General features: G+C 59.9%; 2 protein-coding genes across 7 annotated transcripts; one reads left to right on the top strand and one right to left on the bottom strand.

The window, feature by feature from the left end:
* The first annotated feature begins 205 nt into the window (after positions 1-205).
* Positions 206-14,174, top strand: MAP3K6 (mitogen-activated protein kinase kinase kinase 6). Of its 4 annotated transcripts, none has more exons than XR_005719148.1 (30): positions 206-906; positions 3,652-3,791; positions 3,881-3,904; positions 4,185-4,375; positions 4,491-4,659; positions 4,997-5,103; positions 5,500-5,670; positions 5,772-5,884; positions 6,292-6,451; positions 6,651-6,813; positions 6,890-7,009; positions 7,090-7,169; positions 7,253-7,348; positions 7,507-7,594; positions 7,676-7,809; positions 8,199-8,326; positions 8,579-8,715; positions 9,339-9,444; positions 9,985-10,142; positions 10,242-10,434; positions 10,538-10,676; positions 10,947-11,106; positions 11,262-11,438; positions 11,905-12,010; positions 12,282-12,453; positions 12,540-12,652; positions 12,746-12,819; positions 12,917-12,999; positions 13,381-13,457; positions 13,681-14,174. XR_005719148.1 is itself a non-coding variant. In XM_040229729.1 (29 exons), the coding sequence occupies exons 1-29, from the start codon at positions 564-566 to the stop codon at positions 13,769-13,771; spliced, it is 3,900 nt and encodes a 1,299-aa protein (XP_040085663.1). In that variant the 5' UTR covers positions 206-563; the 3' UTR covers positions 13,772-14,174. The 4 variants fall into 4 exon arrangements, 2 of the variants coding, with proteins under 2 accessions (XP_040085663.1, XP_040085662.1); XR_005719147.1 differs by having other exon boundaries at positions 12,889-12,999; positions 13,681-13,695; XM_040229729.1 differs by lacking the exon at positions 12,917-12,999 and having other exon boundaries at positions 7,120-7,169.
* SYTL1 (synaptotagmin like 1) lies at positions 14,147-23,138 on the bottom strand. Of its 3 annotated transcripts, none has more exons than XM_040229773.1 (15): positions 22,990-23,138; positions 20,653-20,881; positions 19,472-19,671; positions 19,251-19,323; positions 19,130-19,175; positions 18,606-18,690; positions 17,880-17,983; positions 17,603-17,716; positions 17,229-17,395; positions 16,865-16,961; positions 16,208-16,366; positions 15,840-15,918; positions 15,621-15,720; positions 14,603-14,808; positions 14,147-14,376 (listed from the first exon to the last, which is right to left on the bottom strand). In XM_040229773.1, exons 2-15 carry the CDS (start codon positions 20,841-20,843, stop codon positions 14,237-14,239), a joined length of 1,761 nt encoding a protein of 586 aa, XP_040085707.1. In that variant the 5' UTR covers positions 20,844-20,881; positions 22,990-23,138; the 3' UTR covers positions 14,147-14,236. The 3 variants fall into 3 exon arrangements, with proteins under 3 accessions (XP_040085707.1, XP_040085708.1, XP_040085709.1); XM_040229774.1 differs by having other exon boundaries at positions 17,603-17,710; XM_040229775.1 differs by having other exon boundaries at positions 19,523-19,671.
* Positions 23,139-24,990: the final 1,852 nt, after the last annotated feature.

The following is a 24,990-nucleotide window of genomic DNA, read 5'->3' as shown; positions in this document are numbered from 1 at the left end:
TTAGCTCTGGCCTGGGCACCCATCTCACGACTGCCTGCTCTGAGCAGTCCACAGTGGTTGGCTGCCCAGGGGCACAGGCTGTTCCGGAAGCGGCCTGTCTCAGAGGTTCTGGCGGGAGAGGAGGGAGGGAAGAGGCCGTGTCCCGGGCCGCTAGGGAGCGGTGCTGCCCCAAGGCCGAGGGTGGAGCTTTCCCAGTCGGCCGGGAAAGGGCTGGGCCCAGCCTACATGTGGGGGCAGGAGAGAGCGACGGCCGGCGTTCTGCGGCGGATCTTGGGAGGTGGGCACTGCTGGCCCGATGCCTGGGACTTTCCACGTGACTCTGAACCGCGGATCACTGGATGCCCAAGATTCCCAGGACCCAATCCCCGAAGTCTGATCTTCAGGACCTTGCAAGTCAGAAGCCGGATTTTCGCCCTGCACACCAGATTCCCAAACGAGATCTCTGGCCGGATTCCTGACCTCCAGATCCCGCAGGAAATTCTCGATCCCAGGATCTGTTGTTCCCGGCTCCCGTCCAGCCCCGGGGGCCCAAAGCCGGGCGCCCGACACCTGAGCGCCCCCTCATGGCGGGGCCGAGCCCGCGGTCTGGAGCCCTGGAGCGAGCCGGCAGCTGCTGGCAAGACCCGCTGGCCGAGGCGCTGAGCCGGGGCCGGCCGCTCGCTGCGTCCCCTGGTCGGGGCTGTGCGCGAAGCCGGCCGCTCAGCGTGGTCTATGTGCTGACCCGGGAGCCGCTGCCCGAGGTAGAACCTGAAACGGGAGCCGAGGCGGAGCCGCTGCCTCTGCGCTGCCTGCGTGAGGCCTGCGCACAGCTCCCTGGACCGCGGCCGCGACCTCAGTTGCGCAGCCTGCCTTTTGGAACCCTGGCACTGGGAGACACCACAGCTCTCGATTCGTTTTACAACGCGGGTGAGCGCGCCCGGGGGGCGGGGCGCTGGGTGGGGCTTAGAGTCTGGGGGCGGGGCCGAGGGGCGGGGCTCAGCGACTCCCGGGAGACCCCCGAGGTGCGGAGTCGTGGAGGGCATAAAGTGAACTAAAGCAGAGGGGCTCGAGGAGGGACCCGTGATAAAAGCGGAGTTTAGGGGATCTGGAGCGTGGCCAGACTCGGGCAGGGACTTCGCGGATCCAGGTCTGGCTCGGGGTTCAGAGTGGGAGCTTAAGCACTCTGGAGTTGGCACCGTGCCTAGGGAGTGGGTCTAGAATTAGGGAGAGGCTGGGAGCAGGGCAGGGTGTGGTATCTCAGGAATGGGATCGGAGAACTCAGCCTCAGGATGATCCTTCACGGAGCTCATGACGGAGGATCCTGGAGGTGGAACTTGGACTGGGGAAAGGGGCCCTAACACGTGGGGCTAGAGTTCAGGGGTCCTAGCATGCTACTTCCGGAGATCCGGTTGCAAAGGGAAGCGAAGGGCACCAACGGCACTGGATTCTAGAGGAAGGAGCTTGGTTTATGAGGCCCCAATAATTCTGAGAAAAGTGAAAACTGTGGTGCTGGGAAAGACCGTCCCCTGGACGGCAAGGAGATCAAACAAATCAATCCTAAAAGAAATCAACCTTGAATATTCATGGGACGATCCCCCCCTCCACCCCCGGTCGCTGATGCTAATGCTGAAGCTGAAGCTCCAATACTTTGGCCACCTGATGCGAAGACCCGACTCATTTGGAAAACACTCTGATGCTGGGAAAGATTGAAGGCAAAAGGAGAAGGCAGGCAGAGGATGAGATGGCTGGATAACAACACTGACTCAATGGATATGAATTTGAGCAAACTCCGGGAGATAGAAAAGGACAGGAGCCTGACCGTTCTGCAGTCCACAGGGTAGCAAAGAGCCGGACACAACCGAGCGACTGAACAAGCAGCTCCGGGAGAATCTGCAGAGCTGGGGCGGAAACTGGAGGCGGAGAAGGGTCGTCCGGGGGCGGGGCCAGAAAGCGGCTATTCCCGAGGTGGATCACCACGCCCTCTCGCCAGCCCGGATGCCCCGCCCCGATACTAATTTGTTTATCCAAGAGTTCAGGAACCCTACTTGCAGGCTGTCCATAAAACGTCAGTCTAACTATGAAGGCTGGACTTCCCCGGTGGTCCAGTGGTTAAGAATCCACCTGCGGGGAGTTCAGTCGGTCCGACTCTTTGGGACCCCATGGACTGTAGCCCGCCGGGCTCCTCTGTCCACGGGATTTCCCAGGCAAGAATACTGGAGCAGGTTGCCATTTCCTACCCCAGGGAATCTTCCTGACCCAGGGACGGAACCCACGTCTCTGGCGTCTCCTGCATTGGCAGGTGGATTCTTTACCACACTGCCACCACCTGGGAAGCAGGGGACATGGGTTCAGTCCTTGGTCCAGGGAAGATTCCACCACCTGGGGCGGGGCAACTAAGCCTGTGTGCCACAACTACTGAGCCTGTGTCAGCCTGCAAGCAGCAACAAAGACCCATCACAGCCAAAAATAAATAAAGAGATAAAAATGAAGGCTGACTCGACCTTGAGGTCACAAAGACACACACACAGTCATAGATGGACTCACAAATCGTGCATATCTTGCTTCACAAAGGCTGTCGCAGACACTCCCACACAGAGATACAGAGAGCAAGCGACACACTCACAGAGGCACACTGTTGTACACACACAAGGCAAGTATTTATATACATGTGTATATACCTAGCACACTGCTGGTGCCAGCCCCTTTCAAGAGACTGTGTTGAGGACCCAGGGAAGGGCACGTCTCTCTTTGCACAACTCTTGCCTCTCAAATGGCCCACAACAGGCTCCAGGTTTGGTGCACAGCTTCTCCTTCTCTGTGCCCAGTGCCCGTAGGCGCTGAACAGTGGGATACAAGCAGTGGGGCCTGGGGAGCTCCAACCCTCTCCTTGCAATCAGTTCAGTTCAGTTCAGTTCAGTCGCTCAGTCGTGTCCGACTCTTTGTGACCCCATGAATCGCAGCATGCCAGGCCTCCCTGTCCATCACCATCTCCCGGAGTTCACTCAGACTCACGTCCATCGAGTCCGTGATGCCATCCAGCCATCTCATCCTCGGTTGTCCCCTTCTCCTCCTGCCCCCAATCCCTCCCAGCATCAGAGTCTTTTCCAATGAGTCAACTCTTCGCATGAGGTGGCCAAAGTACTGGAGCTTCAGCTTTAGCATCATTCCTTCCAAAGAAATCCCAGGGTTGATCTCCTTCAGAATGGACTGGTTGGATCTCCCTGCAGTCCAGGGACTCTCAAGAGTCTTCAACAACACCACAGTTCAAAAGCATCAATTCTTCGGCACTCAGCCTTCTTCACAGTCCAACTCTCACATCCATACATGACCACAGGAAAAACCATAGCCTTGACTAGACGGACCTTAGTCAGCAGAGTAATGTCTCTGCTTTTGAATATACTATCTAGGTTGGTCATAATACCATAGGCATAATTTCTGTATGATCCAGAGGGACCCTAAAAGGGGGAAACTGAGGCCCAGAGCAAAACTGGACTCTGAGGAGTTACATAGGAAGGCAGACCCAGCCAGGATGGGTCCCCAGGCTTCTTCCCCACAAGCTGGGTTTGGGACTTGAGGTTTGGGGTTCGGGGCTCAGGGCTTGGGGCTCCAGGCTCTGGGTACCAGGCTTGGGGCTCGGGCTCAGAGCTCAAGCCTCTACCTCTGTGTCCACAGACATGGTGGTGCTTGAGGTGAGCAGCTCCCTGGCACAGCCCTCCCTGTTCTACCACCTGGGTGTGAGGGAGAGCTTCAGCATGACCAACAACGTGCTCCTCTGCTCTCAGGCCGACCTCCCTGACCTGCAGGCCCTGCGGGTAGGTGGCCAGGGGGGCAGGTGGGGACCAGCCCAGGGCGGGGGTGGCCCTACCCAGAGCACCAGTATCTGAATGTCTGTCTCTTGCAGGAGGACATTTTCCAGAAGAACTCGGTGAGCCGAATCCACCCCTCCTCCGCGGTTTCCCTTTGACCTCCATTATAACCTCTGCTCTCCACCATGTTTCCAGGCCTCCTCATTCACCTCTGACTTCCCTAGTGCCCCCCTGATATCCATGTGACCTTTGGCCCCCTATTGCCTCCCTTCATGAAGTGGGCCCCTTCCCAGCTATTCTAATCCCCACAGGGGTGGACCTCTGACCCCTCCACTGCCCCTCTCTAATCTAGTCCTGACCTCTGACCTCCTCTGATTCCTGGCTTCTCTCCCACCCTAGGATTGCATTGGCAGCTACACACTGATCCCCTACGTGGTGACAGCCACCGGTCGGGTGCTGTGTGGCGATGCGGGCCTCGTGAGGGGCCTGGCTGATGGGCTGCTCCAGGCTGGGGTGGGCACAGAGGCCCTGCTCACACCCCTGGTGGGCCGGCTGGCCCGCCTGCTGGAGGCCACGCCCACAGACTCTTGGTAATGGGGCCCCCCCAGAGCGGGAGTGCCAGGAGGAGCTGGCGAGGACAAGGGGGGCCTGGAGCTGAGGGGCAGACCCTGCCATTCTCTCTCTCTCCCCTTCCCTGGGCATCAGTGGCTACTTCCGGGAGACCATTCGGCAGGACATCCGGAGGGCGCGGGAGCGGTTCAGCGGGCCGCAGCTGCGGCAGGAGTTGGCTCGCCTGCAGCGGAGACTGGACAGTGTGGAGCTGCTGAGCCCCGACATCATCATGAACCTGCTGCTCTCCTACCGGGACGTGCAGGTGTGCGGGGCTCGGAGAGGCAGGCCGGCCCGTCCAACAAGCCCCAGGCCAGTTTCCAGACCCACCAGAGGCTCTGAATGAATTATCTGACATCTCCAAGCCTCGGTTTCCTGGGAGAAAACCAGGGAAGGCTGGGCACCCACTGGGGTCTCCGTGTACGGTGCAGTGTCTGCACTTCCTGGAGGAAGTGTGCAGAGGATGGTGGGTGGGAACGGTGGGGGGTCAGGTGGGAGGAGACCCCCACCCCACTCCCCTGCTCAAGGTTTGCCTCAGGGTCCATGGGCCGATGGGACCCACTGGAGGCCATGAGGCCAGTGCGTGCTGTTCCCTCCTGCAGGACTATTCAGCCATCATTGACCTGGTGGAGACCCTGCAGGCCTTGCCCACCTGTGATGTGGCCGAGCAGCATAATGTGTGCTTCCACTACACCTTTGCCCTCAACCGGTGGGTTGGCAGAACAAGGCTCAGGTCATGGCCACATGGGGACATGGGTCTCTGCTGTGCAAAGTCCCTGCGGTCTGCAATCACGGCTGTTCAGGGAATTTGCCGACCAGGATCACGCTGGTGTCAAATCGTCCCTATGATTCTGTTTCTGCTGCCCAGGGTGGGGTGGGGCGGTGGTGCTGACCTTGGAGTGGTCACAGCCGTCTAAGGCCACGGCTCCGCAGTCCCTGCGGTCACTTCCGTCTAGGATTCCCACCTCTCAGAAGGTCAGCGCTGACCAGAGACACTGCTCTTCTGGGTTCATGATTGTCAGGCCCTTGGAAAGGTCCCTGCTGTTCAGGGTCTTGGGGTTGGTGGACAGAGAGTGGTCCCCAGCCTATCTTCCCCCTCCCCCAGGAGGAACAGGCCTGGGGACCGGGAGAAGGCACTGGCCGTGCTGCTGCCACTGGTACAGGTGGAGGGCCCCGTGGCACCTGATCTGTACTGCATGTGCGGCCGTGTCTACAAGGACATGTTCTTCAGCTCTGGCTTCCAGGATGCTGGGCATCGGGAGCAGGCGTATCACTGGTAAGGGGCCCAAACAAATGAACAGTGGGCTGAGCTAGTGGGCTGAGGGATGGGGCTATGGGCATTAGTCCAGCCCTGCATCACCCCCACCCTCACCCCAGGTATCGCAAGGCTTTTGACATAGAGCCCAGCCTTCACTCGGGCATCAATGCCGCTGTGCTCCTCATTGCCGACGGGCAGCGCTTTGAGGACTCCGAGGAGCTCCGGCTCATAGGTGAGCCCAATCCTGCACCCCTATCCCTTACCCCCAGGCGCCCTGAGGGGCCTGGGGAGAGGGCAGGGAGAGAGGACACTGGGCTAGAGATGGGGCTGACCCATCCCGTTTGGGACCTGTTCTGCCTGAACCCACACCTGGGTCCTCGTGCCTCACCTGGACCCTCATGAGCCCCTGAGGCCACAACTGTTCCTAAGCTCACACCTGTGCTCCTTACACACTGAATTCCACGTACACTTGTTCCACACCCTCACCTGTGCCTGAGCTTCTACTCCCACCTGAGATCTGGCCACACCTAAGTTTTCACCCATTTTTATTTTCCTGCCCGTGTGACTTTGGTGGCCTACACCTGGGCTTTGCCGAAATTTGCAATCACATTCATTACAACCCAGGCCCCTCTCTCCCAGGCATGAAGCTGGGCTGCCTGCTGGCCCGAAAAGGCTGCGTGGAGAAGATGCAGTATTACTGGGATGTCGGCTTCTACCTGGGAGCTCAGATCCTCGCCAATGACCTCACTCAGGTGGCATTGGCCGCAGAGCAGCTGTATAAGCTCAATGCCCCCATATGGTAAGCGGCCCCCTCTGGGGTCCTGGGCTGGCCTGGGCTATCAGCTTCTGCACCTATATCCCCAGGCGTCTAGTCTGAACCCCTTCCAGACCAGTACCCATGGCACCCAATGGCCTGATTCTGGCTGCATCCAAGCCAGTCTAGTCCCCCTGGCAGGGCCAGTTGGTGCCTGGGCTGAAGACATGCCTATTGTCTGCAGGTACCTGGTGTCGGTGATGGAAACCTTCCTGCTGTATCAGCACTTCAGACCCACACTAGAGCTTCCTGGAGAAGCCCCCCACGGCGCCCACTTCTGGCTCCACTTCTTGCTACAGTCCTGCCAGCCACTCAAGACGGCTTGTCCCCAAGGGGACCAGTGCTTGGTGAGGCCGGTGGGGTGTGGGACCCGGGAGAGGTGCCAGCCCCTTCTGACCAACCCCCCTCCCCTGTCGTCTGAAGGTGCTGGTCCTGGAGATGAATAAGGTGCTGCTGCCCGCCAGGCTGGAGGTTCAGGGTACAAACCCGGTGAGCGCGGTGACCCTGAGCCTGCTGGAGCCGGAGAAGCAGGTGAAGTCGCCGGTGAGCCACCCCCGTTGACATCTATGCACCTCTTCTGTCCGGCCTTTCCCCCATCCCTAGACCCCTCTCCCTGTCCCCAGCACCCCTCTGGGACCCCTTTCTTCTCACAGGACGTTCCCTCCAGCTGGACCTTCCCGGTGGCCTCCATCAGCGGAGTCAGGTAAGAGGGGGCCCTTTGGAAGGTGAAGGGGGGAGGCGGCGCGGCTGGGAGGCCGGCTCACCCGGGTTCTTCATCCCTTCCAGCGTCTCGAAGCGGGACGAGCGCTGCTGTTTCCTGTACGCGCCGCCTCCGGCTCAGGACGTCCAGCTGTGCTTCCCCAGCGCCGGGCACTGTCAGTGGTGCGCGCAGCCCCGCGGGGTCGGGGTGCTCCGAGGGCCAGGAGGCGCGGGGCATCGAGGGAGAGGAAGGGACTATGTTCCCTGGGTGCTCTGGGCAGAGAGGGGAACAGTTTCTGCCCCAGGTTGCCTCTCCCGTAAATCTTGATCTCCGCTCTCAGGTTCTGCGGCATGATCCAGGCCTTGGTGAAGAGTCCGGACTCCGGGGCGCCCGCAGAGGAGACGGAGGGCGTTGGGGAAGTGTTGGAGGTGAGGGGCGGGTGCTGGGAGCTTGAGGAGTGGGGTGGGCCGAGGGCCCCGCTGAACCCCTCATGTCACCCGCCCTCGCAGTTTGATTACGAGTACACGGAGTCGGGTGAGCGGCTGGTGCTGGGCAAGGGCACGTACGGGGTGGTGTACGCTGGCCGCGATCGGCACACTCGCGTGCGCATCGCCATCAAGGAGATCCCGGAGCGGGACAGCAGGTTTGGGGGCGGCGGGGCCCAGGGCTCCAGGGAACAAGTGGGCGGGTCGCATGGGCGGGACCGGAAGTTGAGAGGCTCCCGTGGGCCCGACTGTAGGCCAGGGCGATGCAAAGGCCCACATGGGCGGGACTGAGTGCCTGAGCTCAGAGAAGTGAGAGTTCGAGCCCCCGGGGCCCAGCCAGGCCTGTGCGCAGAACCGCAGGGACCCAGCGGGGGGGGGGGGTAGGGTCCGGAGGGGCGTGTGGGCTGGGTGATGAATTGAGGAAGGAGGAGGCGGGGGTCTGGTGGGGTGAGGGGGGAAAAGCTATAGGCCTGTCCTGCTGGCACTGGAGTAGGGTAAGCACCCCTGCCCCAAGCAGGCCTGTTAGTCACTCTCTACCGGCCCCCAGGTTCTCTCAGCCGCTGCACGAAGAGATCGCTCTGCACAAACGCCTACGCCACAAGAACATCGTGCGCTATCTGGGCTCCGTCAGCCAGGGCGGCTACCTCAAGATTTTCATGGAGGAAGTGCCTGGAGGTATCTGCCCTGCGTGGGAGGCAAATGGAACTAGAGTTGTGGGGCCTGGGGATGGAGCCAAGCAAAGGGTGGAGAACCCTCCGGGGAAAATGACCTCTAGCCTGTGTGGGTGGTGTAGCCAGAATTAGCCTCAGAATTAGCTGAGGCAGTGCCATTGGGTGGTGGAAGCTGGGCCATGGCCTGTTCTTCGAGCAGACAGCCGTGGGCTGGACTAAATGGGTGCCAATTATGACCCTGGACTGCACCTTCCAGGCAGCCTGTCTTCCTTGCTGCGATCAGTGTGGGGACCCCTGCAGGACAACGAGAGCACCATCAGTTTCTACACCCGCCAGATCCTGCAGGGACTCAGCTATCTGCACGACAACCACATTGTGCATCGAGATATCAAGGTCAGCCTGTAGCTGGCTCACCTTGGTTGGGGGTGGGGCGGGCGAGAGGGAGGAGCAGAGAGGGCTCCAGAGACAGGCTGGCAGTTTAAGGGGACAGACCCTTTGCAAAAGCTTGGGAAATTCATCAAGAAGTTTCCCTAGGGAAGGAAAGAAGTTCAGATCTGAAGCCAGCTTCCTTGATTTCCCTGATTCTTCCAGTGGTTAAGAATCCACCTGCCAATGCAGGGGACATGGGTTCCACCCCTGGGTCAGGAAGATCCCACATGCTGTGGGGCAACTAAACCTGTGCGCCACAACTACTGAGTCCGTGCGCCCTAGAGCCCATGCTCTGCAACAAGAGAAGGCACCGCAGTGAGAAGCCCATGCACCATAACTAGAGAGTAGCCCCCACTCGACGCAACTAGAGAAAACCTGCACACGGCCACAAAGACCAGCACAGCCAAAAATAAATCAATAAAATGCAGCCAACCTCCAGGGGGACATAAATGGGATGGCAGGGGGAGGGGGTTGAGAGAGGCAGGGTCAAGCTGGGAGTCTCGGGAGATGGGGTCTGGGATAGAGTCCAGTTCTGGCATCAGGAGCCCAGTCCAATGTCTGCTGAGCACAATGTCCACTCTGTTCAGGGGGACAACGTGCTGATCAACACCTTCAGCGGGTTGCTCAAGATTTCTGACTTTGGCACCTCCAAGCGACTAGCGGGCATCACACCCTGCACTGAGACCTTCACAGGTAACAGCCAGCATACCCTTCACTGAGGCCTTCACAGGGAACAGGGTGTGGGCTGGTGAATGAAGCTTGCTGATGTGGGGCAGAGAACTCTTGGGACATTCCAGGGAGTGACGTTTCTCCTGGGCACGGAGTTAGAGTCTTAATGGGAGATGGAACCCGAGGCAGTCTTAATGGGAGATGGAGCCAGGGGGCAATCTAGAACTGGAGCTTGGAGAGCTGATAACTGAACTGATTGAGTTCAGTCCCTGAAATGGAGCCCAAAAGTGTGGGTGCGGACCAAAGTTCAGAGCGGATGATGCCGTCTGGGATAAATGATGGCACCTCCTCTGGGTGATGGAGGCCATGAACGTGATGGAGCCTGAGATGAGTGAGGAGAATAGGGATAGAGGTTTGATGACCAGGGCAGGTGATGGGATGTTTTGGATGATAGAGTTCAGGGTGAGAGCAGGTGGCCAGAGAATGATAGAGCCCCCTGCCACCACCCCCCCCCCACCGGTGATACAGCCTAGATGAGCATTACTGCTACTGCTCCTGTCCTAGGGACCCTACAGTATATGGCCCCAGAAATCATTGACCAGGGCCCACGAGGGTATGGGAAGGCAGCAGACATCTGGTCACTGGGCTGCACAGTCATCGAGATGGCCACAGGTCGCCCACCCTTCCACGAGCTAGGGAGCCCGCAGGCTGCCATGTTTCAGGTGAGATCCTCAGGGCCTGGCTTATGAGGGGGGGTGGTGTTCAGAGTCCTGAACACCTCTAACTGTGTGCTTTGCTCCCTGCCCCTGCTCCCTTCCCAGGTGGGCATGTACAAGGTGCATCCGCCAATGCCCGGTTCTCTGTCAGCTGAGGCTCAAGCCTTCCTCCTCCGAACTTTTGAGCCCGACCCCCGCCTCCGGGCCAGTGCTCAAGCACTGCTGGCAGACCCCTTCCTGCAGCCCGGGAAGAGGAGCCGCAGCCCGGGCTCCCCCAGACAGGCTCTAAGATCCTCAGGTACTAAGAGGGTGGAGGGAGTGAGCACCGTGCGGTGAGGGCAGCGGAGGTTTGGAGGGAGAGGGCTCAGGGGCCCCGGCCAACAGCCTTGTCCCTCCCTCAGAGGCGGCATCTGCTAGCCCCGCTCCTTCAGCGGACTCCACGTCCCAGTCCCAGACATTCCCGCGCCCTCAGGCACCCTCTCAGCACCCTCCCAGTCCCCCCAAGCGCTGCCTCAGTTATGGGGACACCAGCCAGCTCCGGTGAGCACCCAGGGTCCCAGGGTGGGTTCGCTTCATCTGGTTTTGTCTCCGGGGAACTCCCTCCAGCAAAAGCCCTTCTTGGGGACCCAGACACTTGGACCACGTGCAAGGTGGCATTAAGTTTATTGTGCCCTCTCAATGCTGAGTTCATCTCTTTTATCCCTGTGAGGTGGGGGATAAAAGTAAAAGCCAGGATTCAGTCCCTGGGGTGGAGGTGGCTTGGATGGTATTGCTACTCATCCTCCATCGGCCACTCTTCACTGCACCCAGGGTGCCCGAGGAGCCTGGGGCTGACGAGCCCGCGTCCCCTGAGGAGAGTTCGGGGCTGAGCCTCTTGCATCAAGAGAGTAGGCGCCGGGCCACGCTGGCCACGGTACTGGAGCAGGAGCTGCCGGCCCTGGCGGAGAGCCTGCGCCTGGAGCAGGAACAGGTGGGCGGCTCGCCCCGGCGCCCCCTGCTGGTCGAGCCCCGACAGGACGCTTGCTTTTCCCGCTGACCGCCTAGCGCCCACCCAGCACATCCTCCCACGAGCATCTCTCCTGGCTCATCCGTATACTCGCTGAGGACCCTTCTCTTCTTTCCCAGGGTCCCCGTCTGGAGAGGAGTCACGTGGAACAGCTTCTGCTCTGCCTCAGGGCGCACATCCACACTCCTAACCGTCGGCAGCTGGCCCAGGAGCTGCGGGGACTCCAAGGGCAGCTTCGGGCCCAGGGCCTTGAGCCCGAGCTTCTGCAAGGACCGCTCTTCGCCTTCCCGGATGAGGTGAGGGACCCCTCTCACAGTAAGGGCTACCCAACTTCCCAGGTGGTAAAGAACCCTCCTGCCAATGCAGAAGGCATAAGAGACTCGGGTTCGATCCCTGGGTTGGAAAGATCCCCTGGAGGAGGGCATGGCAACCCACTCCAGTATTCTTGCCTGGAGAACCCCACGGACATAGGAGCCTGGTACGCTACAGTCCATGGGGTCACAAAGAGTCGGACACGGAATGAAACGACTTAGCACGCACGCACGCAGTAAGAGGTAGCGCGCTCCCAATACTTGGGCATGCGCAAGGACGTGATATCGCAAGATTCCGCGCATTCTGGGACGCCTGCCCAGTCCTAGCTGTTCTGACCTTCCTTTGATCTCAAGCCCGCCCACCCTACTTGCCTTTCTAGGCCTTTCCAACTTAAGCTCCACTCCTACTTGAGGCTCGGCCGTCTCAGCCGCGCCCTCCCTCCCTCTCCAGGTGAAGCAGGTCCTCCGCAGGCGCCAGATCCGCCCACACTGGATGTTCGTGCTGGACTCGCTGCTCAGCCGCGCAGTGAGGGCAGCCCTGGCCGTGCTGGCCCCAGGTGGGCGGAAGGGCGGGGCCTACCTGCCCGCCTGCGCGTGGGGACCTCTCCTGGTGATCCTTGGGGGCGTGGCGAACACCAGTAGGTCAGGTGGGGGCGTGGTCAGTGAGGCCCAGCCTAGACTCGGCGCCAAGGAGGGGGATGTGGCCAAATGGATACCTCCCAGGCGGACGCTGCCTGGCCGGTGCCGAGTCCCGCGTCTTCTGCCGATGTTGGGGTCCTAAATGGGCATTCTCGCCCTGCCTGAGTTCAACCCCCCTCGGATTGGCAGAGGCGGGGAAGGAGGCAGTCCCACCGAAGTCGGAAGAGGCCAGTAACGCAGAGGAGTCCGAGCCCAAGCAGCAGGAGACCCCAGCCGAGCGGAGCCCTCTCCTGGGGGAACCGGAGCAGGGCACCCCTTCTCTGATGGTGCAGCTGGGCCTCTTGCGAGCAGAGACCGATAGGTACAGCTCCGAGGACCTGCCCATAACCTCTGCACAAGCTTCACCCCTACTCCCACTCCATTCTGTGCGCTTCTGCCTCCCAACAGGCTTCGAGATGTTCTGGCTGAGAAGGAAAGGGAATGCCAGGCCTTGGTGCAGTTAGCCCTCCAGCGGGTCAGTGGGGAGGCCAGGACCTGTGCCCTGGCTTCAGAGCCCCCAGGTGAGCAGGACCGGGCTGGGGAACATGAAGGGTGGGTGGGAGCAGCTTCTTGGCTGAGGCACCCTCGGGTCCAACACATGACCTCCCCGACAGTGGCTCTCCCGGTGGACCAGGGCCTGGTGCAGTGGCTACAGGACCTGAATGTGGATTCAGGCACCATCCAGACGGTGAGCGGAAATGTGCTGGTTGCCCCTGACACCCACCAACCAAAGACTCCTCTTATGCCCATCTTTCAGCTCTTCTCCCTTTCTCCGTCTGATGCAGAGAATCTCAATACTGAATGAGCACTTTGTATACCCCTGGTGACTCAGATAGTAAAGAATCTGCCTGCAACACAGGAGACCCAGGTTCGATCCCTGAGTTGGGAAGATCCCCTGGAGAAGGGAATGGCTACCCACTCCAGTATTCTTGCCTGGAGAATTTCATGGACAGAGCAGCCTGGCGGGGCTATAGTCCATGGGGTTGCAAAGAGTCAGACATGACTGAGCGCCTAACACTTTCACTTTACTTTTCCCCCCATCATACAGGTGAGAAAACTGAGGTGCAGAAAGGACTGCCCTAGCATGTTGGTAGTATTGGCTTGGCCAAAAATGCATTCAGGTTTTTCTTACTCGAATGAACTTTTGGCCAACCCAATAACCCAGAGCTAGTTCTTGGATCTTTGGATCTAGCTTTCTCTGATTTTTACCTCTCCCTGTTTCTGTGTGGGGGTCTCTGTCCACAACCAGCTACTGAACCACAGCTTCACCCTCCATGCCCTACTGACCTGTGCCACTAGAGATGACCTCATCTACACACGTATCAGGTATGTCCTGGCCCTCGCAGGATAACCCACACACATGGCCTCATGCTGGCCAGATCCTGACATCACCCCACCCTGCTGTTACAAGCCTGCCTGTGTTCCTCCCTGAAAACTACAGGGACACCAGTGTCCTTTGGGGACAGAGGGGGCATCAGGCAGACAGGGGGTACCAGAGAGTGCCCAGGGCCTTCTTCTGGCTGAGCCTCACTGAGCCTGGTACCCCCAGGGGAGGGATGATATGCCGCATCTGGAGAGCCATCTTGGCACAGCGAACAAGATCCACGCCAGTTACCCCTGGCCCCCAGGAGGCTGAATGAGGACATCCGAGGCAGGAGGCCAGATCCAAGGATGGATGAATGGAGGAAACACAAGAGGCTTCCGACATACCTGCCCCAGGACCCAGCAGCAACTGGAAGAGTCCAGGTGGGTGGGGGGCAGGGTAGGTGCCAGGCCTCTAGCCCCAGTGGGGAGAACCAATCACAGACATGCCTCAAGCTCACTAGGGCCACCAGGCAAAGACTATTAAACAATATTTTTGTACCGCTGGGCCTTGGCAATGTCTGAAGTATTGAGAGGGGTCCTAGGACCAGCTCCCTGAGGTCTTTATGTCTTGAGTCTAAAATTCCTTCCTCTGGCCCCCTCCCCTTCACCACCAACCCCCTCCCCCATCCCAGGGAGACATCAGCCCCTTGTTGCCCTCAGAATACACTTTATTTTTTAGGCAAGGGCAGGCCCTGAGATGGGGATCCCAAAAGAGGGGTTTTGTAGAGCATGTAGGGCAGCTATGTCCTGGGGGCCAGGTTGGTTCTGAGGGGCAGAAGGCCATCCACCCACTCGCATGGCCGCTCCAGGAGGGTTTGCCACAGCTGCCTCTCCTCACGTGTGGAGTCCATCCAGGGCACCTGGAGCCCGTAGCTGCTGCCTGGATGCAGTGGGCGGGCGAAAGGGGTGGAAGGCATGGTCACGTTGGACACCCCAGATCCCGAGGAACACCGCCTGGTCCCTGGTCATGCACTGTCACCCCCCCGCCCCGCCCCCCCCGTTCTCAGTGGACACCAAGCTCAGGAAAGGACAGAGACCTGCCCAAGGCCACATGCTGAGCCCCTGCCTCTTAGCATCAGGTCCCCTCAGGGCTCTGCCCCACTCACCGGTGCCCAGGCTGAGGCGTGTGGCCCCCAGCTGGCGGCTGCCCAGGGCCCCATGGTCCCAGAGGGAGAGCTCCGCACAAGCCTGGCGCAGGTCAGCAGGCCCGAAGCCGTCATAGACCATGGTGTGATTGAACATGGGGTTGAGGCTGCGTCGCACCACCCTTGTCCTCTGGCGGCTGGCCCGGCTGTCATCAGGTAGTACCGAGCTGTGGGGGAGTTGGGCTGACGTCAAGCGGCCACCCCCTCACATTCCCCAGCACCACTAGTCACTGAGTCCTACCCACACTCCCTCGCAGTGTCCATGTCCTCGGGTTCCTGCCTGAAAACCGGCCTCAAACCCTTGCTGGGACCTTTACTTCAATCTCCTGCCTTTAAAAATTACAACTCCTATCCACAGGACCCTGGAGTAATGTCCCTGAAATGCCTGTCTGCTGCTCCTCAGCTCAGTCACCTTCAAGACCACCCAGAAGTGATTTCCAAACTTTTCTAAAGCAGGCACTTGGAGCTCTTTCTGCAAAACAAAATATTACTCAGAAGCACAAAACCTAAAGGAAAACCAAAGCCTCTGGTTGAATCAGGGCTGGGAGCTCAGAACCTCACTGGGGCCTGCCTTTGTTTTACTCTCTGAGGGTGGGGCAGCAGATGCAGGCACCCCTAGAATTCCTCCGGTGCTTACTTTGAAAACCACTGAACTGCAAGGACCAAGTCCCACAACCTGGATTTCCAGGTCCTCCATAGGTGGGCCCCGAGACCTGCCAGGTCTCAGTCTCAGCTCTCCAACAAGTCCTATAGGTGCCAGTCACTGGAATGCAGCTGCTGGAAGGAGTCCTCACTCTCCTGACTCCAGGCGTTTGCGCAAGCAGTCCCCTCCACCCCTGCTCAGTGGTCAAAGCCCAGGCAAGGGGAATCAAGAGTGGGTGCATGTTGAAGGCGGGGGTGGGAGGGGGTGGGGGAGGGGGGGTGGGCGCTCCATTGCAGAAGAAAGGAAGGGAAGCTGGGATGTGGCGATGCCCCTCACCATTGTACGAAAGTATCCGGGGACCCTGACCGCAAAGGGATGAGATTCTGAATCTCCTTCACCCAGAAGTGCAGCTCCCCGCTCGGGGGCAGTCCCGGGCCTGCGGAGAGACTCTGCTCAGGCCCTGCCCCGGGGACAGCGTCCCCTCACCCTTGCGGGACCCAGGTTCCCCGCCTCTCAAGGCCCATCTGGCTTGGCCCCTCGGGGGCGGTCACTCACCCTCGGAGCCAGCAGGGACGTACTTGAGGGACAGAGAGAGCAGCCCGCGGCTGGGAAGGTCGTCGGGAGAGGGCGGGACCTGTGAGAGGCGGGCTTGTCAGGGGCTGGGGACCAGGACCTAGGGAAAGACGGGGGCGGGGGCGGAGTCCCCGGACATTGTTGGGGCGTGTCTATGGGGCGGGGTCTCGGGGCGGGGCTCCGAGAGAACCGCCTAGGGAATCCGAGAGCCACCCAATTACCAGCCGTCGGAGGCCAGACCTCTTCATGGGGCCTTAAAGTTTCGAGGATGAAGGGGACTGGGGGAAAGCCCGGTGGGATAAAGGCGGGAGATCTGGGCCGGGGTCTCCCCACGCGGGCCAGCTGCTCACTCGGGGCTGCAGGGGGAGCCAGGTGGGCTCGGAGTCCCAGTCCCACGTGTCCAGGGGCACTTCGACTTCGCCCAGAAAGATGTTGCGACCCAGGCTTTCGTGGTGCCACACGGACAGGCTCAACACGCGGCCCCGGAGCTCCGTCTGCGGGACAGAGTACTGGGGACGGGAAAGAAAGTGAAGTCGCTCAATCGTGTCCGATCCCATGAACTGTGCCCGCCAGCCTCCTCTGCCGGAATACTGGAGTGGATTGCCATTTCCTTCTCCAGGGGATCTTCCTGACCCAGGAATCGAACCCGGATCTCCAGCACTGCAGGCAGATGATTTACCAACTGAGCTATAAGGGAAAGCGGTGCACTTAAATGGAGCAGCGTCGGGGCCCGTGCTGTTGGAGTGTTCGCTGGGGCCTATCCTACCACGCTCCTTGCTGGAAGGAATCCCGGGGAGCCCCAGACGGTGTAAATGGGGGTCTGGACTAGAGCCGTGCCCGCCTCTAGACCGACATGCCGGAGGGTGAGTTAATGCGAGGGCCTCCTAGCCGTTCCTCCCGCAGAATGGAGGATTGGAGCGACCAGGAGTGACAGTACCATGTCTGCCCCGCAGGAAGGGGCGGGGTTCGGTTCATTAATGGGGCCCGCCCCGCCGTCGAAGCCTCACCCGGAGAATCTCGTTGAAGACCGGGTTCAGATTCCTTTTCTTCACTGTTGTCTTGCGCTTGCTCTGCTTATCCGGGAGGAGGTAGCTTTTGACGTAGCTGGAGAGGGGGAGGTGAGGAACGGAGGTAAAAGGGAGGGGGCCCTTTACCCTTCCAGCCCGTTCCAGCACCTGCTCCAGTCACAGCCTGGAACGCGTGGCAGGCCTCGTGCCGCGCTTTATAGGAGTTAAATCACCCAACTCCTGCGTCTCCCAAGAAGGTTATTCCCATTTTGCAGATGAGGAAACTGAGGCCAAGAAAAGCGACGGGTTTGGGCGGAGAGCGCGGCCCCTTTAGCGCCCCAGCCTCGCGGGATCCGGCACTCACGGGTCGGAGCGGCGGCGCCGTGCGGCGGCCAGGCCCTGGCACTGGATCACGTGCACGCGCAGCTCGGCGGCTCCCGGCTCGTAGCGCAGAGCGAAGTGCACGGAGCCGCGCACCTGCACAGCGCCCGCCTCCGGCTCCCCGGACAGGCTCATCTGGCTGCCGCTAAGCTGCGGACGGAGGGTGGGAGGTCAGAGCGGGGGACCGGGGCTCACGTCGGGGCTGGGGAAGCGGAGCCCCGAGGCTTCAGATCGCGGGAGTGGCGGGGGTGGGGCAGTGAGGTCGAGGGAGGGGTTATCCAGGGGGTGTTTGTTGGGATGCGGGGAAAGGAGGTGTCCCCACCCCCCATCCCCAGACCCTTTCCCTCGCCCCCTCACCGTGGAGGAGTTGAGGCTGGACATGGAAGAGCTGCTGCTGAGCATGCGGTCGAACGAGGGGTCGGGCCCCGGGGTCTCCTCCCCATTCTCCAGCATCTCAGATGCCGCCTGGGTCTCAGGAGGGGAGCAAGTGACTAAGTGACCGGGGCGCCCCCCTACCCCTCGCCCCTCCCGCGGCTTTTCCTGGTCCCGCACAGCTTGAAGCCTCGGGCAGAGGCGCTCCCCGCCCGGAATCCGCTCCGGGTCTTGAGAGCAGCCGCGGGCCGCTCCCGCCTACCTGGGCAGGCGGGGTCTGCGGCTCCACCTCTCCCATCGACGGCGGCTGCATCTCCGGGTCCGCCTCCTCGCCAGCGACGACCGGAGGGTGCCCCAGGTCAGGGGCTGGGAGGGGCACATGCTGCTCAGCGAGCCCCTCCCCTGCCCGCCCGCCAGCCCGCCCCTGAGCAAATTTGGAGGGACTGGTTTACCAGCGAGGTTCAGGCCCAGGGCTGCCCTGCGGTAGCCCATGGAGACCACGCCTCTCCGCCCCCAAAACAGAAGGAGAAAGGTGAAAGCAGGTGTTTGGGGGTCACTTAGAGCTATCTCTGGGCTTCCCTGGACTGTAGCCTGCCAGACTGCCCTGTCCATGGGTTTTCCAGGCAAGAATATTGGAGTGGGTTACCATTTTGTTCTCCAGGGGAATCTTCCTGATCCAGGGATGGAACCCATGTTTCCTGCTTTGCAGGCAAACTCTTGACCGCCTGAGCCACCAGGGAAGATCAAATGGTAAAGAACCCGCTGGCAGTGCAGGAGACCAGGGTTTGATCCTTGGGTTGGGAAGATCCCCTGGAGGAGGGCATGGCAACCCACTCCAGGATTCTTGCCTGGAGAACTCCCATGGACAGAAGAGCCTGGTGGGCTACAGTCCATGGGGTCACAAGAGTCGGACACGACTGGGCGACTAAGCACAGCACACACAGAGCTGTCTCTGATCCCCCAGCCTCCCGGTGCTTTGAACACACACCTTCCCGCTCATCTTCTTGGGCTTGGGGCTCCTCCTCCTGCTCTGAAGGCTTTGTGGAGACACATGGTGAGGGGACATCCGGTCCCTGAAAGAAGCAAGGGGTAGAAGTCACAGTGGGGACTGGTGGTGAAGGGGTCAGAGGTTATGATGGGGTCAGAGGTCAGAGGCTTCAGCTCCAGATTTTGCACCGCCCTCAGGGTCGAGCCAGCAACCAGCTGCAGGACCAGTCTGGCACTTTTACTTCACACCCCTTCACACTTCAGGGCCTGCCCTGCCTGACTCCCAGGGTCCCCACCGGTGGCATCTGAGTCTTGGACCTTACCCAGCTCTGTCCCCGACCCCAACCCTAGTAGCCGATTTGGTTTCCCTTAGAGGCTGGGCCCACAGCCCCATGTGACAGAGGAGGAGGACAGAGGCCTAGCCCAATTAATTCACAGGCTGGGTTCTTTCCCTAGTACACTCCACCTCCGCTCCAGAGACTCTGTACACGCACTCGTTAGCCTGTTGAGTCACCCATTGCTCACCTCAGCCTCGCTGAACCTCTCTTGGGGGCCCTCGCCTACAGAGAGCCTGGGAGGAGGGAGAGGTGTAGTCAGGGATAGGCCGACTGGGAGGCACCCGCCACTGCCCGCCACGCCTCCTCACCTGGGCTCCAGGGCCTCTTCAGTTTCTTCCCCTGCAGCCTCGGCCTCCCCATCGCTGCCTCCAGCCTGGTCTCCTGCACCCAGGTGAGATGTTCTGTGAACCCCTGCTTCCGGGACGTCTGGTCCTTGGAGATACCCACCCACTCCCCAGAGCCCATGGAGGGGTGGTGCCCCCCTAGAGTCACATAGTACCAGGGGCCCCCTCTCCTTGTCCGCACATACCCAGTGACCCGGGCTGCACAAGGCCTGCCTCTTCTAGGGAGCTCCTCTCACCCCTGCAGCCCTTCTTTCTGCGGATAGAAGCTCGGACCAGGTCAGAGCCAAAGTGGGCGTGGTGGTGCCGCTGGGAGCGTGCTTCCTGGAACCAGTCCCCAGTTAGGATCTTCAGCTGCCCAGGGTCTGCCAGTGATGCCCGGAGCTTGCTGGAAGATGGGGGAGAACATGGCGGTCACCGCTTATGCAATCAAATATTCTCACCACCCACTCTGTGTGCCATCCCCTGTACCTGGGGCCAGGGATATAACAGTAAATCAGACTTGATCCCTGCTTTGGAGGTGCTCAGGTTCGTGGGGGACTGAGTCTGGAATAAACCAGGACACTACCATGAGGTAGGAGTCATATATATGTAAGAGGATCAGCTTTGCCTTTGAGAATCCTGGAGAGCTTCCCAGAGGAGGTGACATTTGAATTTCTCACCCAGGACAAACTCAGTTCTCCAGGTAGAGAAGGAAAATATTTATTCTTTACTAAATGACTGTGTATAACCCGTCCTAACTCTATGAGTAGGCTCCTTAACCCCATTTTACAGATGAGGAGAGCAGTGCTGGGGAGGCCCAAGTTACAAGCTAGGAGGTGTCTGTGTGTCCCCAAACACTACTGATAGTGCTTGTCTTCACTGCTTCTTCCAGGCACGAGGAACGGCACAGAAGTGAAGGGTGTGTCTGGGGACTGTGGAGCAACTGAGTGGCTGCAGCGCTACACTTTGAGTGCGTGTGTCGGGGGGTGGGGTTTACTGGTGGAAGGTGAGATGGGAGAGGCTGACAGAGACCAACCAGGGAGGCCTTGTGGACCACAGTTCGGAGCTTGTCCCTGACGGGATGCTGAGGAACATGTGAGGTTTCAGGAGTGGATACCAAGAATAGATCTGGAGAGTTCTGGCTGCAGCATGGCGGGTGGGTCCAAAAGAGCGAGAGTGCAGGCAGGGAGGCTAGCAAGGGAGCGGGTGCAGCCACGCTGGGAGAGGTGATGAGCTGAGCGGGCCAAGGGCCAAGTAGACCAGGGGGCAAAAGCAAGGCCTACCGAGATATCCAACAGGCTGCACCTTGAAGGGACGGGGTGGGGGCCACCTGAGCCCCCCGAGGCCGGAGGCCCTTTCCTCCAGGGCTCCCCTTGTTCTGCCTTACCTGATCCGTCCCTCCTCCAGCTGGCGCAGGCGGGCATCTCGCTTCAGGACCTCGGCAATGGCCTCCTGCTCCTCCTCTGTCAGGAAGCTGAGATCCAGGAGCCCGTCGGCCTCGGGCTCTGGCTCACGTGCCATGAGGAGGCCAGGCAGGGACCAGAGCTCCTCTGGAGCTGGGTGCCCCCTCTGGGGCATCAGCCGGGGCAGCGCCCAGGCTGGGCACACGAGGCTCCCTGGGGGCAGACCAAGGGTCAGGTCAGGCCTTGCCCCTGTACAGGGCACATCCTGGAGCCAGCTGCCCTTTTCTGCCCAAATATACACCCCTGTGGTGGGAAGGGTACAAGCCCAGGAAGGCTGAGATCAAGGCGGCATGACAGGCACTCATGGATGGACACACGCTTACAGAGGTCCATGAACATACTCAGGGACATACTCTAAGACATGGACAGAGACATATGTGTACACACTGATACATGTAGATACACTTACCCCCAGTGGGAAGTATACCTGGTCACACATGCACACTGACCCTTGTATAAAAACACATGATACTTGGTCCCACATAAAGGGCCCTAGGCAGTCATAGACCCAGATCAATGTGCAGACCAAGAGCTGTGCCTCACACATCCTTACACCTGCACACAGGCACGAGCACACAAGGGCGACAAGGACCACAGATGGCTTCACCTGCACAAGGGTAAGTCCGGGGACAAAGGCGTGTCCCTAGATACTTACAAATCACACAGACTTTTGCACACACATACTGCACCCCTGAAACTGGATTGTGACCTTGAAGCTAGAGAGACCAGGGCCTCACCCCTAAAACCAGAATTGTGCACACAACAGATAGTTGGTAAATGTTTGACTAGTTAAATGCAGAAATGCAGCTGCACACACATGGGGAATACACACACACACACGCAGCCAGACACATATCTGGCTTGGGAAACACAGGCTCACACACATATCTGCTTGGCCCCCTGCCCTGGGAATCCCTCTACCTGGGTCCCTCCCCTCCACTCTTCACCCCCACCCTGTCCTGGCCCAGTGGGCCTTCCTGTCTGAGGCAACCTCCTCCCCAGCCCACAGCCCAACTTCCTCCCCGGAGGTAACCGCGGCACCCACTCCCCCTGCGGCCTCCAGCCCAGGGATGCCCCTGCTGCCAGCCCTGCACCCTGAGCCAGAGGCTCCAGTCCCCTCTACTCTGACTGCTTGGGATCCCCGTGCCCTGGCCTGGATCTGGCTGGGGTCCTGGCTGTGGAAGCCGAGTGCTGCAAAGCAGCACGGGTACCACAGTGACTCCGGAAGGAAAACACCTGTGCAGCCCCAAGGGGCGTGTGGACGTGGCAAGGGGCCCGCGGCCGGGCCTGAGCCCACGGGCCGGGGTGGTCTCTCCGCTCCCCTGACCCCGCCAGTCCCTTCCCTCCTGGGGCACCAGGCAGGGCCAGGGTAGGGAGAGGGCGCCTAGTAGGCAGGTCCTGGCTTTGCCTGGAATCTGTGCCCTCCCAGCTGAGTCAGCGAGCCTGTCGAGCAAGCCCCTGCCCCACCCTTCTGGGGAGGGTGGGTGGGAGTCTCGATCAGGTGTCCTGCATGACGCTGTGGAAATGCCTGTGCCCACGCTAACAGCATTTCCTGAACGTCTGCCGTGTGCAGGTCTGGGGTGGTGCTGATGCAGGGTTCGGGGCTCTTCTGGGGCCTGGCGTGGGAGCCCCTGTGTCGCCTGGTGCTGCTGTGAACCTCTGCTCTGGGCAGGCGTCTGCATACCGTGGCTCTGGGAGCCTGCATCTTTTGTGGGTGTGAGTGTTGTAGCTGCATGTGTCTCTGGGCATCATGACACTGTGTGTGGCTGCACAGGGGACTGTCGTCTGTGTGGTATATTCTGACTTCCTGGTGACAGCGCAGTGGGGTGTGCACCTGTGTGTGTATGTGTGATGGGGCTGTGTGTGGCGGTGTGTACCCTGGTGCCCTGGGGGCTACCCAGTGTGTGTGTATGAGCGTGGAGGCGGAGCGACGGTCTGCAGAATTGACTCTACCCTGGTCCTGAGGTTGAGGGCTGGGCTGTGGGCTTCTGAGCCCAGGGTCCCAAGCAGCGGCCCCTCCCCGCAGTCCCTTCTGGTCCCAGAGGCAGAATCCATCGTCCAGCCCTCCCCACGGTTCTGAACCTCATGGGACACACCCATTGGTCAGCTTCAGCGTCTGTCTGTCTGTTTGGTTGCTCCAGTCCCAGATGTGTTCCACCTCCCCCCTACACCCTGAGATCCTAGAGGGTGCTCAGGATGCCAGGTGGAAGTACGCGCCCCTCTGGGCACTGGCAGGGGATCCCCGGCCCAAGGTGTATTACCTGTAGGGGTCCAGAATGGAGGGGACGCCTTTGTGGGGTAATCCCGGCTCCCTGGCAGTCAAGTTCAGGGACCAGGAGAAGAGCAGTGAGGGCCTAAGGCTGACTCAACCGCAGCCCAGCAAAGCAGCTGCCCCAAGGAGGAGGAGGAAACACCTTCTCACAGGGCCCTCTGCAAAACCGGGCCTGGACTCCTGGCTCCCCAGGGGTGTAGCCTTGGCTTTCAGCAAACCCAGAGCTGAGCTGGTCAGTGGGAGAGGCCCGGGGCTTGGCCCCAGCTCCTGGGCAGACTTCCTCTGTGACTCCTGTAACCCGAGCTGGCTCTCACCCCCAAAGCCTCGGCTGCCCCTTCCACAGAATGGGTTGCAGCCCCATCCTGCCCACTAAAGAGCTGATAGAAACTTGCTTTGAAAGCAAAGTTAGAAAACCTTTCTGAGAACAAGAACAGTGGAAGGATTGCACACGGCAGCCAGATAACCCTGAAGAGTGCCTGCTCTGCTGTTGTGTGACCTTTAGCAGGTCTCAACCACTCTGAGCTGCAATTTCCTCCTATGCAAAGTACTGGGCTGCAGTGTGAAGAGCCTCTAAGGAAGATGGAAGTGCTTGGAACCAGTTAGCACGGTTACCAGGTGTCCTCTGGCCAACATAAGCCCTTTTGACAACTGCTGTCCCTCAGTGTCCACACATGCTTCCCAGGAAGTGCTGTTACCCGTACCTATTAAATGGGGATAATAATCCCTCCTCAAATGGGTCTCACTAGAGTGCAATGAGATCCCTACAGGCCCTTAATAAGCATGTATATGCATGGGTAGATGCGATAGCCGTTGACTGTCCAATACAGGAGCCACCACTTTGATGCCAGCCTCCTCTGCCAAGTCTCCCCAGATGGAAGGCGAGTGGTCAGCAGCACCCTCACCCTTGCCCATTATTCTGTCCTGGCTCCACCCAAGGATGTTTCTTTAACACCCCACCTGTCAGCTCTCACCCTGTTGCTGCTGCTGCTGCTGCTAAGTCACTTCAGTCGTGTCCAACTCTGTGCGACCCCATAGACGGCAGCCCACCAGGCTCCCCCATCCCTGGGATTCTCCAGGCAAGAACACTGGAGTGGGTTGCCATTTCCTTCTCCAATGCATGAAAATGAAAAGAGAAAGTGAAGTCGCTCAGTCGTGTCCGACTCTTCACGACGCCATGGACGGCAGCCCACCCGGCTCCCCCGCCCCTGGGATTCTCCAGGCAAGAGTCCTGGAGTGGGCTGCCACTGCCTTCTCCGCAGCTGTCACCCTGGAAGGCATCAAACTTCACTGTCTATTCTGGCTTCTATACCCTCTTCCTCTTTCTGATCTCCTGTCCTAGCATCTGTGACTCTCCTTTCTTCTCAGCCCCAACTCCTCTGTACCCTCCCCACCTCTAACCTGTTTCCAAGTTTCCACTTGTGTGGCCAGCCCTCCTGTCCTGGCCCCCAGGCCTCCTGATGCTTGCTGCCACTCCCCAGGCTGCCCCCTTTCCCACCGCCACCCCACTGGCCAGCTTTCCGTTCCTGTCCAGTCTCTTCTGGAAGCCTCCTCCCCCTTGCCTCCTGGCCTCCACCCTCAGCACTACCCCTAGCCCTTTATCGCCCAGCTGTCAGAGGGACCTTTTATGTGTCATTCCTCAGCTTTGGAAGGTGCCAGCAGACAGCCAGGGGAAACCTCTGACCTTTTTAACAAATCTGCTCCAAGCCTGCCCAGCCAAGTCTTATCTCCCAAGACAGTCCATCCTCCTTTTGGCTGCCCGGCCCCTTGGCCTGACCTTCAGGACCCCTGCCTGGCTTTCAGTGGTCCTACATCCTTAGAGCCCTACATACAGGCACTGTTTCCTGTCCTTCAACACCCCCACCACCCCCCACCTGGTCCACGTGTGCTCCCAGCTCAACTGCAGAATTCTTTCCCTACGTGCCGCCACTCAGCGCCTCTGCACTGCGGCTGGTCTCCAGGCAACTCCTGGCTAAGAGGCCCCGGACCTCGG

The sequence above is a fragment of the Oryx dammah genome, unplaced genomic scaffold (assembly GCF_014754425.2).
Source record: "Oryx dammah isolate SB20612 unplaced genomic scaffold, SCBI_Odam_1.1 HiC_scaffold_27, whole genome shotgun sequence".
NCBI lineage: Eukaryota > Metazoa > Chordata > Mammalia > Artiodactyla > Bovidae > Oryx > Oryx dammah.
Note: the sequence above shows the minus strand (reverse complement) of the source record. Positions and strands in the feature narration are given on the sequence as shown.

What these genes read in the sequence shown, in the direction of transcription:
- MAP3K6 (XM_040229728.1), top strand. Translation starts at nt 564, where the DNA reads ATGGCGGGGCCGAGCCCGCGGTCTGGAGCCCTGGAGCGAGCCGGCAGC. An exon ending in TCTCCTACCGGGACGTGCAG is followed by an intron (nt 4,660 to 4,996) that starts GTGTGCGGGGCT and finishes TCCCTCCTGCAG; the next exon opens with GACTATTCAGCCATCATTGA. An exon ending in ATTCAGGCACCATCCAGACG is followed by an intron (nt 12,820 to 13,380) that starts GTGAGCGGAAAT and finishes GTCCACAACCAG; the next exon opens with CTACTGAACCACAGCTTCAC.
- SYTL1 (XM_040229773.1), bottom strand. Translation starts at nt 20,843, where the DNA reads ATGCCCCAGAGGGGGCACCCAGCTCCAGAGGAGCTCTGGTCCCTGCCT. An exon ending in CCAGCCTCAACTCCTCCACG is followed by an intron (nt 17,396 to 17,602) that starts GTGAGGGGGCGA and finishes CTCCGTCCGCAG; the next exon opens with CTTAGCGGCAGCCAGATGAG. An exon ending in CGGCGCCGCCGCTCCGACCC is followed by an intron (nt 16,962 to 17,228) that starts GTGAGTGCCGGA and finishes CCCCCTCTCCAG; the next exon opens with CTACGTCAAAAGCTACCTCC.